The 20,277-nt window shown below is 43.3% G+C and overlaps 1 protein-coding gene across 1 annotated transcript in view; it reads right to left on the bottom strand.

The window, feature by feature from the left end:
* LOC134336688 (myeloperoxidase-like) overlaps positions 1 to 18,625 on the bottom strand; it is a 70,012-nt gene extending 51,387 nt beyond the window's left edge. The window contains exon 1 of the mRNA XM_063031046.1: positions 18,573 to 18,625. Within this exon, the coding sequence (XP_062887116.1) occupies positions 18,573 to 18,610 (38 nt within the window). The 5' untranslated portion in view covers positions 18,611 to 18,625. The remainder of the gene's footprint in view (positions 1 to 18,572) is intronic.
* Positions 18,626 to 20,277: the final 1,652 nt, after the last annotated feature.

The raw sequence follows: 20,277 nt of genomic DNA, 5'->3' as shown, positions 1-20,277 counted from the left end.
GATTTAGGACCTGTGCCTTTGTCTCTATTCCAAACAAGACTTAGGGCCCTATATGCCTTGACTAAGGCATTCAGGATACATTGGAGGTCTTCTTCAGTGTGTGTTGTCTATTGTCATCTGCATTTTGAAGCTCTATGATAGAGGTGATGCGGACCTTGTTTTTGGCCTCGTACCAAGATTCTGGTCAAGATGGCTTCAGTGAACAATGATACCTCGGATGACATCTTCCAGATAGTCTACAGAACTTACTATTTCATTTTTTCTACATCTTCTACATATGTTTTTTTTTTATCTTAAGTGTGTTTCTGAGACTGTCAGAGCCTGTGACTTACAATTTGGAGTTCGATCAAGTGATCTAATGCTACGCTGTCCCCAAGAAAATTCCGGAAGTGAGAGTGCAAGTGCAGACTGATTCCAGGAGAAGCTCAGAGATGGGCATGGGTCCACGATCAACTCCATTTGTCACTGATTGAAGCATCAAGACGAATGTGGAGGAGAGTGAATGGAGGCTCCCTACGGAAGGCCGTGCCACTGTGTTTGAGTCGCTCTTCTCAGCAGGCTGCTGTGTTCAAGTTGCTCCTCCTGGAAGGCCACCGTGTTGAGTCACTCTCCTCGGAAGGGAGCTGTGTTCGAGTTGCTTTCCTCAGAAAGCTGCTGTGATTATTGGTGTGAAATATAATTCAAACTAACTGTAGTTCATATTGGTCTCCTTCAGTTTTTTGTGCTTTCTTTCTTGTTGCTGATTGGCATGTTGGGGGTTTGGAGTTTGATGTCCTTGATGACCTATTCTGGATGTGCAATATATTAGTTTTTTTTTGTGTGAGGGAGGGGGTTGGGGGTTTGGAGTTAGATGTTTTTGTTGCTGTTTTTCCGTGTGAGTGATATGTTAGATTTTTTTTCGCAAAGGTTTAGGGATTGATGTTCTAGCTGCTGTTTTCCATGTGAAGTGATCTGTTCGTTTTTTATGTGTGCGAGAGGGCTTTGGGGCTTTTGGGGGTTTGGGTTTTGTGATTTTTTTTCTTTTTCTTACTTTGTGTGTGGCGGGGAGTGGTTTGGTGTCTTTCTGTCAGTGACTTCCATGGTTTTTCTTTGTTTTGTGACTATCTGGAGAAGACGAATCGTAGAGTTGCGTGCTGAATACATACTTTGACGATAAAATAAACCTTTGAAGCTTTAATCCTTGAACCTTTGTATTGGTTGAGGTTGTAAAGTCTGTTGTCCATTCTATACTTGATGGGATTCCGTGTGGTAGACCTTGACTGACAAGGGGAACGATGGCAGCAATAAAGATGGCAAATAGGGTTGGTGCAATGATGCAGCCCTGTTTGACTCCTGTCTTGACAGTGGAGGGTTCTGATTCAGCTCACTATTGCTGAGTGCTGTGGCTGTATCCTCAGAATTTGTAAGTCTGTCAGGGCAGCCAATCTTGATAGTATATGCCAGAGAGCTTGGTGACAAATACCTTAGTCAAATTTACAAAAGCCAAAGACGAGGATTAATTCTGTTCATGGAACTTTTCCTGTAATTGACGTGCGGTGAAGATCATGTCTGCAGTACCTCTAGAGGGTGGGAACTACACTGTGATTCAGGGAGTATTTCTTCAGATAGCAGGAGTTGGTTGACAAGGGTACGTGCAAGCACTTTGCCTATTGCTGATAGGAGGGAGATGCCTCTGTAGTTGCCACAAACTACCTTGTCTCCATTCTTTAATATGATCAGTATTACAGCATCCCTGAGCTCAGAGGACAGTTGATCTTTTCTTAGACCTTGCCGTGCAAGGCATGTATGTGTTGCAGGGAGTGCTGGTTCACCCTCTTTGAGGATCTCTGATGGGATCCCATCAGGACCAGTGGCTTCGTTGTTTCTCAGGCTCCTGATGGCATCATGGTCCTCCTTCATATTGGTAGATTCCCTCATGTCTTCTCTTACAGATCTCTGGAGGATTTGGTTAGTAACCTTTGGTTCAGCAGTGCTGTCACGGTTAAGAGGTATTTGAAAGTGCCCTCTCCATCAATCATTGATATCCTACTCTATAAGGATTTAAAGGAAGAGTATGATCCTTCTGCAAGAAAGTTCACTGTGATCCTGACTGCAGTTTACATATAACCAAAGGCTGATGTTAAGCAGGCAATTGAGGTATTGAGGGCCTCCATCAGCAAACAAGAAGCAAGCGACACCTTTCAAATCATTGTTGGGGATTTTAATCAAGCTTGGCTGAAGAAATCATGACCCAATTATCATCAACAGATGACTTGCAGCACCAGGGGATCCCAACACACTTGAGTTTTGCTATACCATCATAAGACATGCCTGCTCTTGGATGCTTAGACTGCATTTTGGGCAATCTGATTATTTGGAAGTCCTTCTCCTACTTGAATACAGACAGAGGCTGAAGAGTAAGGCTAAAGATGTAAGGATATGAATAGATGGTCACAGGAGGCAGAGGAGAGGCTATGGGATTACTTCGAGTCAGTGGACTGGACTGTGAACAAATGTCATAGAGTTTATAAAAACAGTTGTGAATAAATGTAACCCCTGAAAGTCATTTAGAGTTCCCAACTGGAAGCCCTAGATGAACCCTGAGATCCACAATCCACTGAGGGCCAGATCAGTGGTGTTTAGGTCTGGTGACCAAGCAATCTACATGAGGTTGAGGTACAACTTCCAGAAAGAGTTCACATGTGAAGTGACAATTCTGGACCAAGCTTGCATCACTGCAGGGTGCTCGACAACAATGGCATGACTCTAATGCTTGCACCTCCTACAAAGTGAAGTCAAGTGACATACTATAGGTGACAACAAGATTTCACTCCAAGATGAGTTTAGTGCCTTTTATGTTTGCTTTGACTGGCAAAACATGGAGGCATCTTCACCAACTCCAAAACCACCAATGATCCCATGATTTCAGGCTTTGAGGCTGATGTGGGAGCATCCTTCAGGAGGGTGAACCCAGGGAAGCATCCAGCTCAGGTGGAGAACTTGGCTGAGTTCTAAAAACCTGCCCTGATCAACTGGATGGAGTGTTCACCAATATGTTTAACCTCTCACTTCCGCTGTCCAAGGTACCCTCCTGCTTCAAGCAAGTTTCAGTTATACCGGTGCCGAGGAAGAACGTGGTAACCTGGCTCAATGACTATCATCCAGTAACACTTACATTCACTGTGATGAAATGCTTTGAGAGGCTTGTGATGAAACATATCAACTCCTGCCTGAGAATCAACTTGGACTACCATCAGAACAGGTCAACAACAAATGCCATTTCCCTGGCTCTTCACTCAACCCAGCAGCATCTGGACAGTGAAGGTGCAAACATCAGGATACCTTTTATAAAAGGACGAGAAAGGCAATTTCCCCGGAGCAAATAGCTTTCACCACATTGCGTCTAGATATAACCGTATGGTCTGACGCCAGTGGAGAAGTGGTTATTGGTGAACTCACCGTCCCCTGGGAAGACAACATCGATGAAGCCCATGAGCACAAGTTAAACAAGTATGCAGAATTAAGATCAGAGTGCAGAGACAGAGGGTGGAAGGTCTCATGCTATCCATTCAAAGTAGGCTGCCATGGGTTTATTGCGTTCACTCTCCAGAAGTGGCTGTGTGACCTTGGCTTCACTAGAAGAGAGATCAAGTCAACCAGCAGGGCTGTAGCTGAGGCAGCAGAGAAAGGATCAGCATGGGTGTGGACCAAGTATGTTCAGAGGGGCAGATAGTTAGACAGAGTATACATATCTTGCAAACCCTTCAGTAGTTGCATAGACACCTGAAGAGCAGACTATCTGTTGGATGGAAGTGAACAACAGCTCTGATAGAGGCAGATGCCAAGTTTTTAAGCTGAGCAGTGGGAGGTGGTGCTTTAGCACTGCTCGCCCACCACCTCGAGGGAGTCTTGATCATAAGCGGGCTGAAACTCCAGAAGACAGGTGGCAGATCAACTGATGATCCCACTGGTGATAACACAGGACAGTTAACATCTTAGTCCATGTGTATTTTTATGTCTATTTTTGGAATAACTATCTATTAAGTAAGTTGTTCTTGTTTGTTTATCTTGTAATATTATATCTGGATGGTTATTATGGATTGTCTGTCTGGAATAATGGATCAGTCATAATGTAATTTGTAGGTTTCTGACTCTAAAACTGGATCAGGCTTACATTTATAATAAGGTATGGTGCCTTTTATGAGTTTGTAATTTAAAACAAGATTTTGATGAATGATGTTTGCCTCTTGTTTGTGCCAGTGTAAGTAGTCAGATTGGGTAAAACTGTTGCAGATCTTGCTCTTCCATTGGTTAACTTTTTCTTCTACGGTGATAATTTCTTCGTTTTTCTGAGTAGTGCTTTCATGTGCGTATAGTGGGGTGTACTTCTTATCAGAATTACATATGCTTGCATTGAGTGCTGAATCTTGTTTTTGTTGATGAAAACCAATCCTTGGGAAGTTTTATCTGACTGTTGTGTAAATTTTTGATGTCTGTTATTCGTCTTCCTCTATCTGTCCTAGGTAGTGTTAATCTACGTGTGTTTGTGTGTGCATAATGTTTTCTGAAATTTGGCATTCCAGTTCTTATTTTTCTTTGTAAATTTTCCATGAAGTGATCTGCCGGTATGGGAATGGGAAGTGGAATTAAAATAGAAGGGGTCTCCCAATCCAATCTCCCTCTTGGCCCTTATCATTGCAAGTGGAATAAGTGCTACACTTGCCCCTACACCTCCTCCCTCTCTACCACTCAAGGCCTCAAAAAGTCCTTCCAGATGAGGTGACACTTCACCTGTGAGTCTGTTAGGGTCATCTACTGTATATGGTGGTTCCAGAGTGGCCTTCTGTATATCGGTGAGACCTAACATAGATTGGGAGACCTCTTCACCAAGCACCGATGCTCCATCCGCCAAAAAAGCGGGATCTCCCTGTGGCCACTTGTTTTAATTCCACTTCCCATTCCCGTTCCGTCTTGTCAGTCCATGGCCCCCTCTACTGCACTTGTCCGGTTGGAGGAACAACACCTTATATTCCGTCTGGGTAGCCTTCAAACTGATGGCATGAACATAAATTTCTTAAACTTCTAGTAATTGCCCTCCCTTCACCATTTCCCATCCCCTTTCCCCTCTCTCACCCTATCTCCTTACCTGCCTATCACCTCCCTCTGGTGCTCCTCCCCTTCCCTTTCTTCCATTGTCTTCTGTCCTCTCCTGTCAGATTACCTCTGCTCCAGCCCTTTATCTCTTTCACTAATCAACTTCCCAGCTCTTTACTTCACCAACACCACACACACCCCCTCCAGTTTCACCGATCACCTTGTGTTTCTCTCTCTCTCCCCTCTCCCCACCTTCTTACTCTGAATCCTCATCTTTTTATCTCCAGTCCTGATGAAGGGTCTCAGCCGGAAGAGTCGACTGTAGTTTTTTCCATAGAAGCTGACTGGCATGCTGGATTATGTAAGTGGTTTGAAAAACATTTTGTGCCAGAAGCACACTGACATCTGTAAGGCTACCCAAAGGTTGCAAAATAATTCTTGGTTGGATAACTGTTCAGCTCACCCCAAAGCTGAACTCCTGTGTAAGAATAAAGTTTATACAGTGTATTTACCACCAAACTGGTCTTGGGGTTGCTTATCCAACCCCAAGACCAAGGAATACTGTGCTCTCTAAAGACCAGGTAACGCTCACTTTTCATGAAATGCCTGTTAGATGAAGTGAATGCTGGCAATTACAGACATTTATTAAAGAATTTAACATGAGAGATGCTCCTTGGCTCACTGCTCGAGGGTGGGAGAAAGTAGAACCTTCAACACTAAACATGGCTGGCATAAGTTGTGGCCTGCCTTGATGTTTGATCATGCGCCTGAAGAAAAACTTGATGATGGTTTTGCAGGATTTAGTAAACCATAGGATAATGTAGTTGTCCATGATATTCTTCTGTATGCAAAAAGTGTTACAGGCTTCCAAAGATATAAAAAGTGAAAAAGAGTAAAAGATTATAAGATTTTAAAAGCACAATGAGTGTAAGGGCACATTATTTGAATGCCCCTAGTATTCGACGCAAGGTCAGTGAACTTATGGCTCAAATCAGTACAAAGAGGTATGATTTAGTGGCCTTTACAGTGATGTGGTTGCAGGGTGGAGAGGATTAGGAATTAAATATCCAAGGATATCAGGTGATATGGAAGGATGGGCAGAAAGGTAGGGGAGGTGGGGCAGTGCTCTTAATTAAGGATGAGATCAGGGCAATAGTGAGAGACAATATAAGATCAAAGGAGGAGAATGTTGAATCCATCTGGATAGAGATTAAGAACAGTAAAGGGAAAAAATCACTGGTGGGAATTGTTTATTGGCCACTGAATAATAACATTGCAGTGGCATATCAATCAACAGAGAAATATCTGAGGCATGTAAGAATGGAACATCAGTTATCATGGGGGACTCTAACTTGCACATAGATTGGGTGAATCAAGTTGGTCGAGGCAATCTTGAGGAGGGCTTCATAGAATGCACCAGTGATGGCTTTCTTGAACAACATGTTACTGAACCTACAAGGGAACGTGTTATCTTAGATCTGGTCCTGTGCAATGAGACAGGTAAAATTGGTGATCTTGTAGTTAGGGATCCTCTTAAAAAGAGTGAGTGAGTGATCACAGTATGATTGAATTTGTCATACAAATGGAGGGTGCAATAGTTCAGTCTAAAACCAGTGTATTATGCCTAAACAATGGAGACTACGATGGAATGAGGGAGGATTTGGCTCGTGTAGACTGGGAACACAGACTATGTGGTTGGGCAGTTGAGGAACTGTGGAAGACTTTCAAAGATATTTTCATGGTGCTCAACAAAAGTATATACCAGTTAAAGGGAAGGACAGTAAGGATGGGGAGAACCAGCCTTAGAACACTAAGGAAATAAAAGAAGCCATCAAACTAAAAGCTTGTGCATACAATCGCCAAGAATAGTGGGAAATGGAAGATTGGAAAAACTTTAAAAAACAACAAAATACCACTAAGCAAACAATAAAGAAAGGGAAGATAGATTATTAAAATAAACTAGCACAACATATAAAAACAGATAGTTAACGTTTTTATAATTTTATAAAGTGGAAATGGGTGGCTAAAGTGAATGTAGGTTCCTTGGAGAATAAGAAGGGGGAATTGATATTGGGTAATGAGTAAATGGTAGAGGCTTTGAATGACAACTTTGTCTCAGTCTTCACAGTGGTGGACACATCTAACATGCCAAAGAGAGATGTTATGGATGCAGTGGGAGGTGAGGACCTAGCTATCACTGAAGAGTTAGTGCTCAGCAAACATGAGGGCCTGAAGATCGATAAGTCCCCCGGTCCTGATGGAATGCATCCCAGGGTACTGAAAGAAATGGCAGTAGTAGGCTTTGGTGATGATTTACTAAAATTCTCTGGACTCTGGGCAGGTCTTGGTGGATTGGAAGAGGGTGAATGGCACACCACTGTTCAAAAAAGGAAGTATGCAAAGGGCAGGTAGCTATAGACCAGTTAGTTTAACATCTGTAGTTGGGAAAATGCTTGAAGCTATCATTAAATAAGAAATAGCAAGGCACCTAGAAAGAAATTGATCCATCAGGCGATCGCAGCACGGATTCAGCAAAGGCAGGTCCAGTTTGACAAACTTACTGTAGCTCTTTGAAGGTATTATGAGCACAGTGGATAGAGGGGATCAGACGGATTTTATTTACTTGGATTTCCAGAAGGCGTTCAATAAGGTGCCACATAAAAGACTTATCCATAAGATGAGGATGCATAGAGTTGGGGGTGATGTATTAACATGAATAGAGGATTAGTTAACTAGTAGAAAGCAGAGAGTTGGGATACATGTTACTCTGGTTGGTGATCAGTGGTGAGTGGTGTGCTGCAGGGGTCAGTGCTGGGCTCACATCTGTTTACAATGTATATTAATGATCTGAAAGAGGGGACCGAATGCAGTATATCTAACTTTGTTGATGATACTAAATTGAGTGGAAAAACAAATTTTGCAGAAGATATTGAGAGTATGCAGTGAAATATAGATAATTAAGTGAGTGGGCAAGGGTCTGGCAGATGAATACAATGTTTGTAAATGTGAGGTCATCTACTTTGGAAGGGAAAATGAAAGAGCAGATTATTATTTAATGGTGCTGCTGTGCAAAAGGACTTGGAAGTGCTCGTGCATGAATCAGAAAAGGTTGGCTTGCAGGTGCAGCAGTCTATCAACGATGCAAATGGAATGTTGGCTTTCATTGCTAGAGGGATTGAATCTAAGAGCAGGGAGGTTATGTCGCAATTTTATGGGGTACCTGCGAGGCCAGACCTGGAGTACTGCATGCAGTTCTAGTCTCCTTACTTGAGGAAGGATATACTGGCTTTGGAGGCAGCGCAGAGGAGGTTCACCGGGTTGATTCCAGAGATGAACTGGTTAGACGATGAGGAGAAATTGAGTCGCCTGGGAGTGTACTCGCTGGAATTCAGAAGAATGAGAGGATATCTTATAGAAACATATAAAATTATGAAAGGGATAGATAAGGCAGAGACTGGAAATGTCACAGTGGTGGGGCATTGGGAGCAAGGGTGGACCCAAATGAAAGACACATCTTGTGGGGTTACTTAGATTTAGTTTATTGTTCGATACCAGGAGAGCAAGGCAGGAGCAGGAATAGCAAACTGGACAAGGACTCAGGACTACGACTAGATTGGGACTAGGGGTCTGGGCTTGGACTTGGAATCGGCTCCCAGTACTAGAGGAGACATGAAGAAGCTAGGGTATGGACTCCGAGCCCGAGACTGGGCAAGGACCCAGTACCTGGGTCTTGCCTTGGGCTTGGACCCCAGAACCAGGCATGGACATGACATGGGCCAGGGGGAGGAGGAACATAGAAAACAGAGCCTTGGTCTCGGGAGAGCAGGTGCATGGAACCATGGACACATACACAGAACACAGAGTCGGGACCCCTCCTTGGGTACAGGTCATAGGGCCGGGACTCACACACAGAACAGAGAGCCAGGACCCCTCCTTGGGTACAGGACATAGGGCCGGGACTCATGACCCCCCGTGGGGTAACAGCAAAACGGCCTGACTTACCCCACGGAGGCGAGGACAAAACGAGACAAAACATGACCCCCCGCGGGACAATGGCAAGATGGCCTGACTTACCCCCATGGAGGCAAGGACAGGACAAGACCAACACGAAAACACACCAGACAGTACCTATCTAGCTCTGGCAATAGAACTAGACCGAAGTGCAGGCGAGGGCTGCAGACGAGGGCTAGAGGCGAGAGGGGCAGAGAAGGGATTCAGACAGGGGAGTAGGACAGGAATCACAGACTGCCAGGGCCAGGACTTAACTCTGAACTGGGAAGCCACCTGGGCCAGGACTTGACTTGGTACTTGAATGCCAACAGGGACAGGACTTGACTTGGTACTTGGAGGCTGCCAGGGCCAGGACTTGACTTGGTACTTGGAGGCCACCAGGGAAAGGACTTGACTTGGTACTTGAATGCCTCCAGGGCCAGGACTTGATTTGATACTTGAATGCCGCCAGGGACAGGACTTGCTACTTGAATGCCACCAGGGCCAGGACTTGACTTGGAGCCTCTGGGTAGTAGCGAGCTCTCAACTCGGCCCGGGAACAGTAGACAATGGTTCTTGATTCCCTCCGGTGGGTTAACTGATGGACCCACCTCGGTGAGGAAACTTTGCAGGCTCGCTTTGGCAAGGTAACTGGACAGGGTTGCTCTGGTGAGGAAAGGCGAATTACCGGCACTCGCTTCGGGCGGAGACAAGGCTTGCTCTGGCCAGATGACATTGGCATGCTGTGACTTTGCAGATGCTCCCGCGCCGAACAGCTGAAAGCCGGAGACTATAAACTACCGGTTCAGCCGAGCGTTAATTGCCTCTAACCACCAAAGCCGAGGGACATGGGAAAACAGGGAATCAACGGTCCGGATCGTAACATGAACAAGGTAAATTTAAAGGGACCTGGATCCGGACCATGACAGGAAAGTTGTTTCCACTGGTAGGTGAGACTAGAACCAGGGGACTTAACTTCAAGATTTGGGGGAGTAGATTTAGGATGGAGATGAAGAAGAACTGCTTTTCCCAGAGAGTGGTAAATCTGTGGAATTCTCTGCACAATGAAGCAGTGGAGGCTATTTCAGTAAATATATTTAAGACAAGGTTGGATAGATTTTTGCATAGTAGGGGAATTAAGGGGTTATATTGAAAAGGCAGATAGGTAGAGAGAAGTCCATGGCCAGAGCAGCCATGATCTTATTGAATGGTGGAGCAAGCTCCATGGGCCTGATGGCCTGCTCCTGCTCCTATTTCTGATGTTCTTATGTTAATTGAGTTGTTGGGTGAATTAATCAAAGGGCTAGAGAAATGTACCTTTGTGATGGAGCAAGAGTTAATGAATTTTTATTTGGTGCAAGAAAAGTTATGCAGAGGGAGATCAAAACAAATGAAATAACTTCAACTGGATGAAATGTTTATAAAGCTAACCGAGAAGCAACATATTTTATAAGCACAGTAATCAATCAATTTATGTTTAATTTTTTAAAAATTAATAACCCCTTTTAAGCTTCTACAGTCCTTTTTTTTTTGCTATTTTTAATGTTTGCCCTCTTTTAATCCAGCAAGGCTCAGGAACTGGGGGTGCTGGAAAATTGGTGGTCAACCTATAATACCTACAGATGAAGACAAGTACAATTTTATACAGTAATTATGAATATTATCATTGCTGGTACTTTTCCAGTTGTGGCTATTTTTATGACCATTTTTAACATATCCATTGTAACTCAGATATTTGCAAGTCTTCAGCTGTGTGAATGTGTTCTTTCTCCTCCGTAATCCAGCTTGCTTCTTGATTGTGCGTTGTCTTTTTTGACCAGATATTAGACTGAAAGTTCATTAGCTTTGGATTTGTTGGCAATTCTGTGTTAGGGTTGGTGACATTTTGTTATTATTATTACTACTTCATATTTTTTCTTTCTTTTTGCATTTTGTATTTACACTGTTTGTCTTTTGCACATTGATTATTTGTCCAGACTGTTGAATGTGGTCTTTAATTGATTGTATTGTGTTTCTTGTATTTACTGTGAAAGCCCACCAGTAAATGAATCTCAGGGTTGTATATGCTGACATATACTGTATGTACTTCGATAATAAATATTCCTGGAACATTGAACTGTTATCCATTATGGACAATTAGACACATCCTCACCATGTCCTATTGAGTAAGCAGAACACCCTTTCGAACAGACTCTGTCACCCGGTTTGGATATGGCCCAAGTGCAAGTGAGAGGCAATGAAGCAGATCAATAGTTCAGACTTCAATACGCACAGTGTTAAAGAGAAAGTAAAACAATAAACGCTAGGCCAAACGGGGCTGTTAACTAAAACACTCAAAAGGAAAACAAAGCCTACACTGCGGCTGAAAAGAACACCTAAACATTAAACGAATACTGCTAGTCTTCAGAGTCAGTTGACTTGAAAGTCCAGTATCCCAAGGAAGGCCGAATGCAAAGCAGCAGGGGAGCATTGCTGTGCTCTGTTCAAGTCTCGACAAGCACTACAACGACAAATACGGAGTTAAATACTATCACAATTAAATAATAATTAGCTGACATGTGCAAATTCACAAGCGCAATTGCTGTATCTACTGCGCTGCCAAATCCATGGTTGTGACAGATTCATTCAGCTCTGCTGTCATAAGGATCATTACAGAGAATCTTTCCTACCAAATGCAATAAGCATATATGATAGTTAATCTCTGTACAACAGGAGAACACACATTATAGTACAAGTCCCTGTTCTATTATTTTGTACATTATCATTGCACAGTATTGCACATTGATAAATTATTATTGTATATATTATTACTCTGTACTTTATTATTAGCTAATATTAATATTGTTGCTAAGTGTGTTTTTAAAAGTTGCTGCTATAACAAAATAATTTCCCACTCAGGATCAATAAAGTATTATTATTATTATTGTTATTATTATAATAAATAGCACTAAGATAGAATGCAATGAACATTTAACTCAATAAAATTAGAATTGAAAAATTAACCCTCCAAAACTCATTTATTATTTTCTCCTCTTCTTTTTCTGATGTATAATTAAGTACTACCAGCATCTTTGAATAACCTCAAGTACACTCTGTGGCCACTTAATTGGATACTTCCTGTACCTAATAAAGTGGCCACTGAGTGTACATTCATGGTCTTCTGATGCTGTAGCCCATCCACTGCAAGATTTAATGTGTTGTGCATTCAGAGTTGCTCTTCTGCACACCACAGTTGAAACATGTGGTTACTTGAGTTTCTGTCACCTTCCTGTCTGCTTGAACCAGTCTGGCCATTCCCTTCTGACCTCTTTCATTACCAAAACATTTTTAGCTTTCTTTAAGATCACTGGAATTTTTTTTTTTGTTTGTTGCATCATTCATCGTAAGCTCGATAGACTGTTGTGCATGGAAATCCAAGTGATCAGCAGTATCTGAAACACTCAAACCATCTTGTCTGGAACCAGCAATCATTCCATGGCCAAAGTCACTTAGATCACATTTCTTCCCCATTTTGATCTTTGGTCTGATGACAACTGAACTTCTTGACCATGTCTGCACACTTTTATGCATTGAATAGCTGCCACATGATTGGCTGATTAGACATTAGCATTAACATGCAGGTATACAGGTGAAGAAGTAGCAGTACAGGTATACTTGAAACGTCTCAACCCAAGCAAGGCTGCAGGACCGGATGGTGTCAGTACCAGGGTGCTCAAAGCCTGTGCCCCTCAGCTATGTGGAGTACTTCGGCATGTCTTCAACCTGAGCCTGAGGCTCTGGAGGGTTCCTGTGCTGTGGAAGACGTCCTGCCTCGTCCCTGTGCCGAAGACGCCACGCCCCAGCGGCCTCAATGACTACAGACCAGTGGCATTGACCTCCCACATCGTGAAGACCCTGAAGAGACTTGTTCTGGAGCTGCTCCAGCCTATGGTTAAGCCACACTTAGATCCCCTCCAGTTCGCCTACCGGCCCTGACTAGGAGTTGAGGACGCGATCGTCTACCTGCTGAACTATGTCTACGCCCACCTGGACATGCCAGCGAGCACTGTGAGGGTCATGTTTTTTGACTTCTCCAGTGCGTTCAACACCATCCGCCCTGTTCTGCTGGGGGAGAAGCTGACAGCGATGCAGGTGGATGCTTCCCTGGTATCATGGATTCTTGACTACCTGACTGGCAGACCACAGTACGTGTGCTTGCAACACTGTGTGTCCGACAGAGTGATCAGCAGCACTGGGGCCCCACAGGGGACTGTCTTGTCTCCCTTTCTCTTCACCATTTACACCTCGGACTTCAACTACTGCACAGAGTCTTGTCATCTTCAGAAGTTTTCTGATGACTCTGCCATAGTTGGATGCATCAGCAAGGGAGATGAGGCTGAGTACAGGGCTACGGTAGGAAACTTTGTCACATGGTGTGAGCAGAATTAACTGCAGCTTAATGTGAAAAAGATTAAGGAGCTGGTGGTAGACCTGAGGAGAGCTAAGGTACCGGTGACCCCTGTTTCCATCCAGGGGTCAGTGTGAACATGGTGGAGGATTACAAATACCTGGGGATACAAATTGACAATAAACTGGACTGGTCAAAGAACACTGAGGCTGTCTACAAGAAAGGTCAGAGCCGTCTCTATTTCCTGAGGAGACTGAGGTCCTTTAACATCTGCCGGACGATGCTGAGGATGTTCTACTAGTCTGTGGTGGCCAGTGCTATCATGTTTGCTGTTGTGTGCTGGGGCAGCAGGCTGATGGTGGCAGACACCAACAGAATCAACAAACTCATTCGTAAGGCCAGTGATGTTGTGGGGATGGAACTGGACTCTCTGACGGTGGTGTCTGAAAAGAGGATGCTGTCCAAGTTGCATGCCATCTTGGACAATGTCTCCCATCCACTACATAATGTACTGGTTGGGCACAGGAGTACATTCAGCCAGAGACTCATTCCACCGAGATGCAACACAGAGCGTCATAGGAAGTCATTCCTGCCTGTGGCCATCAAACTTTACAACTCCTCCCCTGGAGGGTCAGACACCCTGAGCCAATAGGCTGGTCCTGGACTTATTTCATGGCATAATTTACATATTACTATTTAACTATTTATGGTTTTATTACTATTTATTATTTATGGTGCAACTGTAACGACAATCAATTTCCCCCGGGATCAATGAAGCATGACTATAACTATGACTATGACTATGACTAATAAAGTGGCTACTGAAAACACATTGCATATTGTGTATTGGATCAATATTTGTAGTCAGTGGCTGTCCACCTATGCTCACTACTAACCAATAAAAAGTGCACTGATTTAGATGCTTGGTTTTCCTAAAATGAGCTGAGGCCCACAGACAGCTCCTTTCATTACTGCAGGACACTGCAGATATGATCTTTCTTCATTGTAATGGGATCACAAGGCAAACAATTCCATTCACAGAATAGTTGAAGAAACATTGACAGACAACTAAAACACAGCCACTGATTTAACTGGTTGTCAGCAATTGGTATTATCCAAGTACTTCCGATATTTAGAAATATTTAACAATTATACTTTAGAAAAGTAAGTGTAGATGTGGGCAGATTCTGCCAGAATGTTCGGATATATCCCAAGTGCGGGGAGAAAGAGACACTGAAGCAGGTCAACCGTTCACTGACTTTAATGAGAACTGTTGCAGAATTTACAGGGAGAAAAAACAATAAATGCTAGGCCAATAGGACTGTTAACTAAAATTCTTAAACTGAAAGGCAATTGCCAACACCATGGCTAAAAATAATATCCAATTACTAAACAAATACAGCTCCTTCCCAGCGTCAGTCCAAATGGTATTCCACTTTTCCAGACAAGGACGGGAATAAGCGGAGAGTGTAATATTGCTATGCTTTTGTTCAAGTCTCGACAAGAATACAATGAAAAGAAGGGATTTAAATGCCACCATAATGAAGCAGTGATTGGGTGGAACATGCATATTCACGAGCGCAATTGCCGAACTTGCAGCCCGCCTGCAGGGAGCGCATAGACCCCGCCGCACAACCCATGGCTGTGACCGCTTCAGAAGCCTGATCCGTTAATACATAGATGGTGCTGTACAACAAACTATCAAATGAGAGGACAGGGCATACTAATAGCAGTTACTCTCAGTAATGCTCAGCTTGCATACATTGGATGGTGTAGTGAGTGAATGACATTGACTTTTCAGTGTTGTGAGTACAGAGAAAAGGAATTTATCATCTGTATAGTGTGCCCTTCACAAAGATTCTGTAAAGTTCAACATGTCCATTGATTTTTCATTCACTTCATCCTTCCATTGAATATTATGTTTCTTTAGCCTGGAACAAAACTTGGTAGGTTCCAAGAAAGTTGCACTATTGGGAGATTCCTGGAGAGGTGTAATGGAGGATTGGGCGGGGGGGGGGGGGGAACAAGTTTAGAAACAGGTGACAGGAGTTTTCATTGCACCAAAGGGGATGGGAATTATCAGTAGACAATCTGCCAGTATCACAAAGTTCTATTCTGAGGCTGTTCCCTCTAGCCCTAGACTCTCCCACTGTAGGAAACATCCTCTCTATATGTACTCTCTCTAGGCCTTTCAATATTCAAAATGTTGCAATGAGATTTCAGGGATGTGATGCTGAGGCTTTATGAGGCACTGGTGAGGCTTCACTTCAGTATTGTGTACAGTTTTGGGCTCCTCATTTTAAAAGGGATTTGCTGGCATTGGGGAGGGTCCAGAGGAGGTTGACAAGGATAATTCCAGAAATGAAAGAGTTATCATACGAAGAAAGTTTGATGGCTCTGGGTCTGTACTCGCTGGAATTTAGAAGGATGAGGGGGGATCTCATTGAAAGCTTTTGAATGTTGAAAGGCCTAGACAGAGTAGATGTGAAAAGGACGTTTCCCATGGTGGGAGAGTCTAGGGCAAGAGGGTACAACCTCAGGATAGAGGGGTGTCTCTTCAAAACCGAGATTCGAAGAAATTTCCTTAGCAAGAGGGTGGTGAATTTGTGGACTTTGTTGTCACATGCAGCTGTGGAGGTCAGGTCATTGAGTGTATTTAAGGCAGAGATTGATAGTTTATTGTTTGGACATGGCATCAAAGGTTACAGGGAGAAGGCCAAAAAATGGGGTTGAAGAGGAGAAGAAAAAAAGGATCATCCATGATTGAATGGCCGAGCAGACTCGATGGACCAAATGGCCTAATTTTGCTCCTATGTCTTATGGTCTTATGGTCTTGTGGAGATTCCCACCCCTCTTTCTTCTAAACGCCAGTGAGTACAGGCATAGAGCCATCAAATGTTCCTTGCATGTTCAATCTTTCATTCCCAGGATCACTCTTGTGAACCTTCTCATCAAAGTCTAAGGAGGGACCTGATAAAGGGTTATAAAGTCTTGTGAGACATATAAAAGGGAGACATTAAGAATCTTTTACACAGGGCAGGAGTGTCAAGTAGCTAGACAGCATGCACTTAACGTGACAGGACAGGTTTAAAATAGATGTTGCAGGGCAAAGTTTTTGCACAGAGAGCAGTAGGTGTCTAGAACTGGCTGGCAAAGGTCATGGTGGAAGCAGATGCGGCAAGGGTATTTAAGAGACTTAGGTACATGAATATGTAGGGAATGCAGGGGTCTGTTTAGACAGAAGAAATTTAGTTTTACAGACAACAGATCCGAGCAGTTCCCCTCCACCATCATTCTTCTCTGTCTGACAGAACTGGTCTTCACCCTCAAATTCTCCTTCAATTACACCCAGTTTCTCCAACTAGGGGGTAGCCATGGGAACCCACATAGGCACCCACATGGGCCCCAGCTATGCCTGTCTTTTCATTGGCTACATGGAACAGTCCATGTTCCAAGCCTTTCCTGGTAATTCTCCCCAAATCTTTCTGTGCTACTTTGATGACTGCATTGGTGCTGCTTCATGCCCCCATGCTGAGCTTGATTTCATCAACTTTGCCTCCAACTCTACCCTGCCCTTAAATTCATTTTGTCCTTTTCTGACACCTCTCTCCCCTTTCTTGATCTCTCTGTCTCTATCTCTGGAGACAAACTGTCCATGAATATCTTTTATAAACCTACCAATTCCCGTGCCTATCTTGACTATATCTCTTCCCACATTGTCTCTGTTAAAAATTCTATTCCCTTTTCTCAGTCCCTTATCTTCATTGCATCTGTTCCCATGATGAGGCTTTCCTTTCCAGGACATCAGAGGTGGCCTAATTCTTCAAAGAATGGAGTTTCGCTTCCTTCACCATTGATGCTGCCCTCACTTGCATCTCCTCTATTTCTCAGACATCCATTCTCACCCAATATTCCTGCCAGGGATAGAACTCCTCTTGTCCGCACCTACCACCTCGTGAGCCTCCACATCCAACATGTCATTTTTCACAATTTCCACCATCTTAATCAGGACCCTGCCAACTAACAAATCTTTACCTCCCCCTGCACTCCGCTTTCCACAAGGATCACTCACTTTATGATTCCCTTGTTCATCTGTCTCTCTCCTGGCACATTTCCCTGCAAGTGGCAGAAATGCTATACTTGTCCATTCACCTCCTCCTTCACCTCCATTTAGGGTCCCAAAGAGTCCTTCCAAGTGAGGCAACATTTCACCTATGAATCTGTAGGGGTTGCTTACTGTATCTGGTATTCCCAATGAGGCCTCATCTACATTGGTGAGACCCGATGTAAATTGGGCGACTGCTTTGTCAAACACCTCTGCTCCTTCAGCAAAAAGCAAACTTTATCGGTAGCCAGTGATTTTAATTCTTATCCCCATTCCCATTCTTATGTGTCAGTCCACGGTCTCTTCTTCTGCTATGATGAGGCCACTTTCAGGGTGGATGAGCAACAGCTCCTGAGCCATCTGGGTAGCATCAAACCGGATGGCATGAACATCGATTTCTCCTCTGGTAAAATATATTTCCCACCCTTTTCCCTCTTCCTCTATTCCCCACTCTGGCATTTTCCCTCCTCTTCTCACCTGCCTATCACGTCTCCCTGGTGCCCCTCCTTCTTCCCTTTCTCCCATGGTCTACACTCCTCTCCTGCCAGATTCCTTCCCCTACAGGCCTTTACCTTTCCCACTCACCTGGCTTCACCTATCACCTTCTGGCTAAACTAACTTCCTCCCCGCCACTTTTTTATTCTGGTGTTTTCCCCCTTTCTTTCCAGCCTGAAGAAGCGTCTTAGCCGAAACGTCCAATATTTATTCACTTCCAGAGATGCTGCCTGACCTGCTGACTTCCTCCAACAGATTTTGTATGTTGCTCTGGATTTCCAGCATCACTGGAGTCTGTTATGGTTTACATCTTTACAGATGATTGCTTCTATACTGATTCTGGCATTGAAGTGTCCTGCAGGACCTGCTTGGCCTCCTTTGCTATTTGAGCCAGAGTTTCTTTGAGGTTAGACAAGAGCTTTTCCTTGGCCTAATCCATAGCTCTAGAGTTGGGCATATGCACTGTTGATACCTACTGATTCAAGGTAATCATGACCAAAAGGCTATGAAAAGTTCACTTACCGCACAGGAGGGCTTGCTGACGTGTTGGACCAGCTCATTCTTAATGGTAAAACCCACCCCATTAAGGTGGTGTTTCTCTTATATTTTCCAGTTTCCTCTTCCAGTCAATCAAGATTAAAGCAGAGAACATTATTTTTTCAGCACAATGTTATTGAAATCAACTTCACCCAGCGTTACTTACGTGATCACTGAGGGAAGTGATTGCTGGAGCTTAAAAAGAGATTTATCAATGTCCTTTATCACTGGTGAGGTGCCAAAAGACAGAACAATAGATAATGTCATTCCTTTGTTCAAGGGCAATAGGAATAAACAAGATAGTTATAGACTAGTGAGCCTTACGTCAGCAGTAAGAAAATTATTGGGGTAGATTCATAGCAACCAGATTTACTTACATTTCAAAATAAACATGGGCTTTTTAGGAATAGTCACCACTGTTTTGGGCAGGGGATGACCTATCTTACAAATTTTATTGAGTTTTGTGGAAGTGACAATGATGATTGATAAAGGTAGGATTTTGACCATATGGACTTTAGCAAAGCATGGTCCCTCGTGGTAGGTTAGTTCAGATGATTATGTCACATAGGATCCACAGCAAATGGTAAATCTTAAAGTGTCATGGGTATAGAAAACAGTGTAAGGGGAGTTGACTGTTTCTCTGACTAGTGGTCTGTGACCATTGGTGTTCTTCAAGATTTGGTGCTGCAACCTCTTTGCAACATATAATAATGAAATCCATGAAGTTGTAGATGGACTGATTAGCAAGTTTGCAGATTATACAGAAATTAGTGGATTTGTAAGTAGTGAGGAAATTCGCCAGAAGACACAGCAGCATATAAATCAGTTGGAAATTCAGGCAGAAAATTGAGCAATCTAAGTTTTTTCCAGACATGTGTGAAGTGATGTATTTTGGGAGGTTGAATACAAGGGGTGAGTATACAGTAAATGGCAGGAGCCTCAGGAGCATTGATATCCGGGGGGATCTTGAGGTGCAAGTACATAGCACCATGAAAGTGGTAACACAAGTGGATAGAGTAGGTATATTGCATATCTACATGCTTGTATACTTCATCAGTCAGGGCATTGAGTAAAAAAGTTGAGAAGTCATGTTGCTTCTGTGTGAAACTGGAATTTTGTGTGCATTTCTAGTTACTACTCTGCAGGAAGAAGATGAAGACAATGGAGTTGATGCAGAAGAGATTGACGAGGATATTGACTGGTTTGGAGTGTATTAGCTGTAAGAAGAGATGGGACAAACTTGGATTGTTTTCTCTGAGCTCTGGAAGCTGAAGGACAACCTAACAGAAGCATATAAAATTATGAGTGACACAGATAGGGCAAGCATTCAGAGTCTTTCTACCCAGGGTGGATATGTTGTGTATTTAATATTTCAGAAGTATTTGCGTAATATTGTAAATATGTTGTCAATTAAGTATTCTTTATTTGTTTAAATAATTCATTGCAGGTTATATGTAAAAATACGTGAATTTCACACGTCATGACGCTACCACATGATACGTGCACACGTCGCTTAAAGTAAAGACTAAACTAAGACTCACATCTCTTGGGCTCCTGCTTTTTTCCTGGAGTTACAAAACATAGCAGTGGGGATGAGGTATTTTTAAAACAAAACCGAGATGACTAACTACCAGTTGAAGAGCAGCGAGATTTTCAAGTTAGAAAAAAGTGCAGCAAGAATCAGTCAAGT

Source organism: Mobula hypostoma, chromosome 23 (genome assembly GCF_963921235.1).
Source record: "Mobula hypostoma chromosome 23, sMobHyp1.1, whole genome shotgun sequence".
Lineage (NCBI taxonomy): Eukaryota > Metazoa > Chordata > Chondrichthyes > Myliobatiformes > Myliobatidae > Mobula > Mobula hypostoma.
This window is presented reverse-complemented; position numbering and strand designations above follow the sequence as displayed.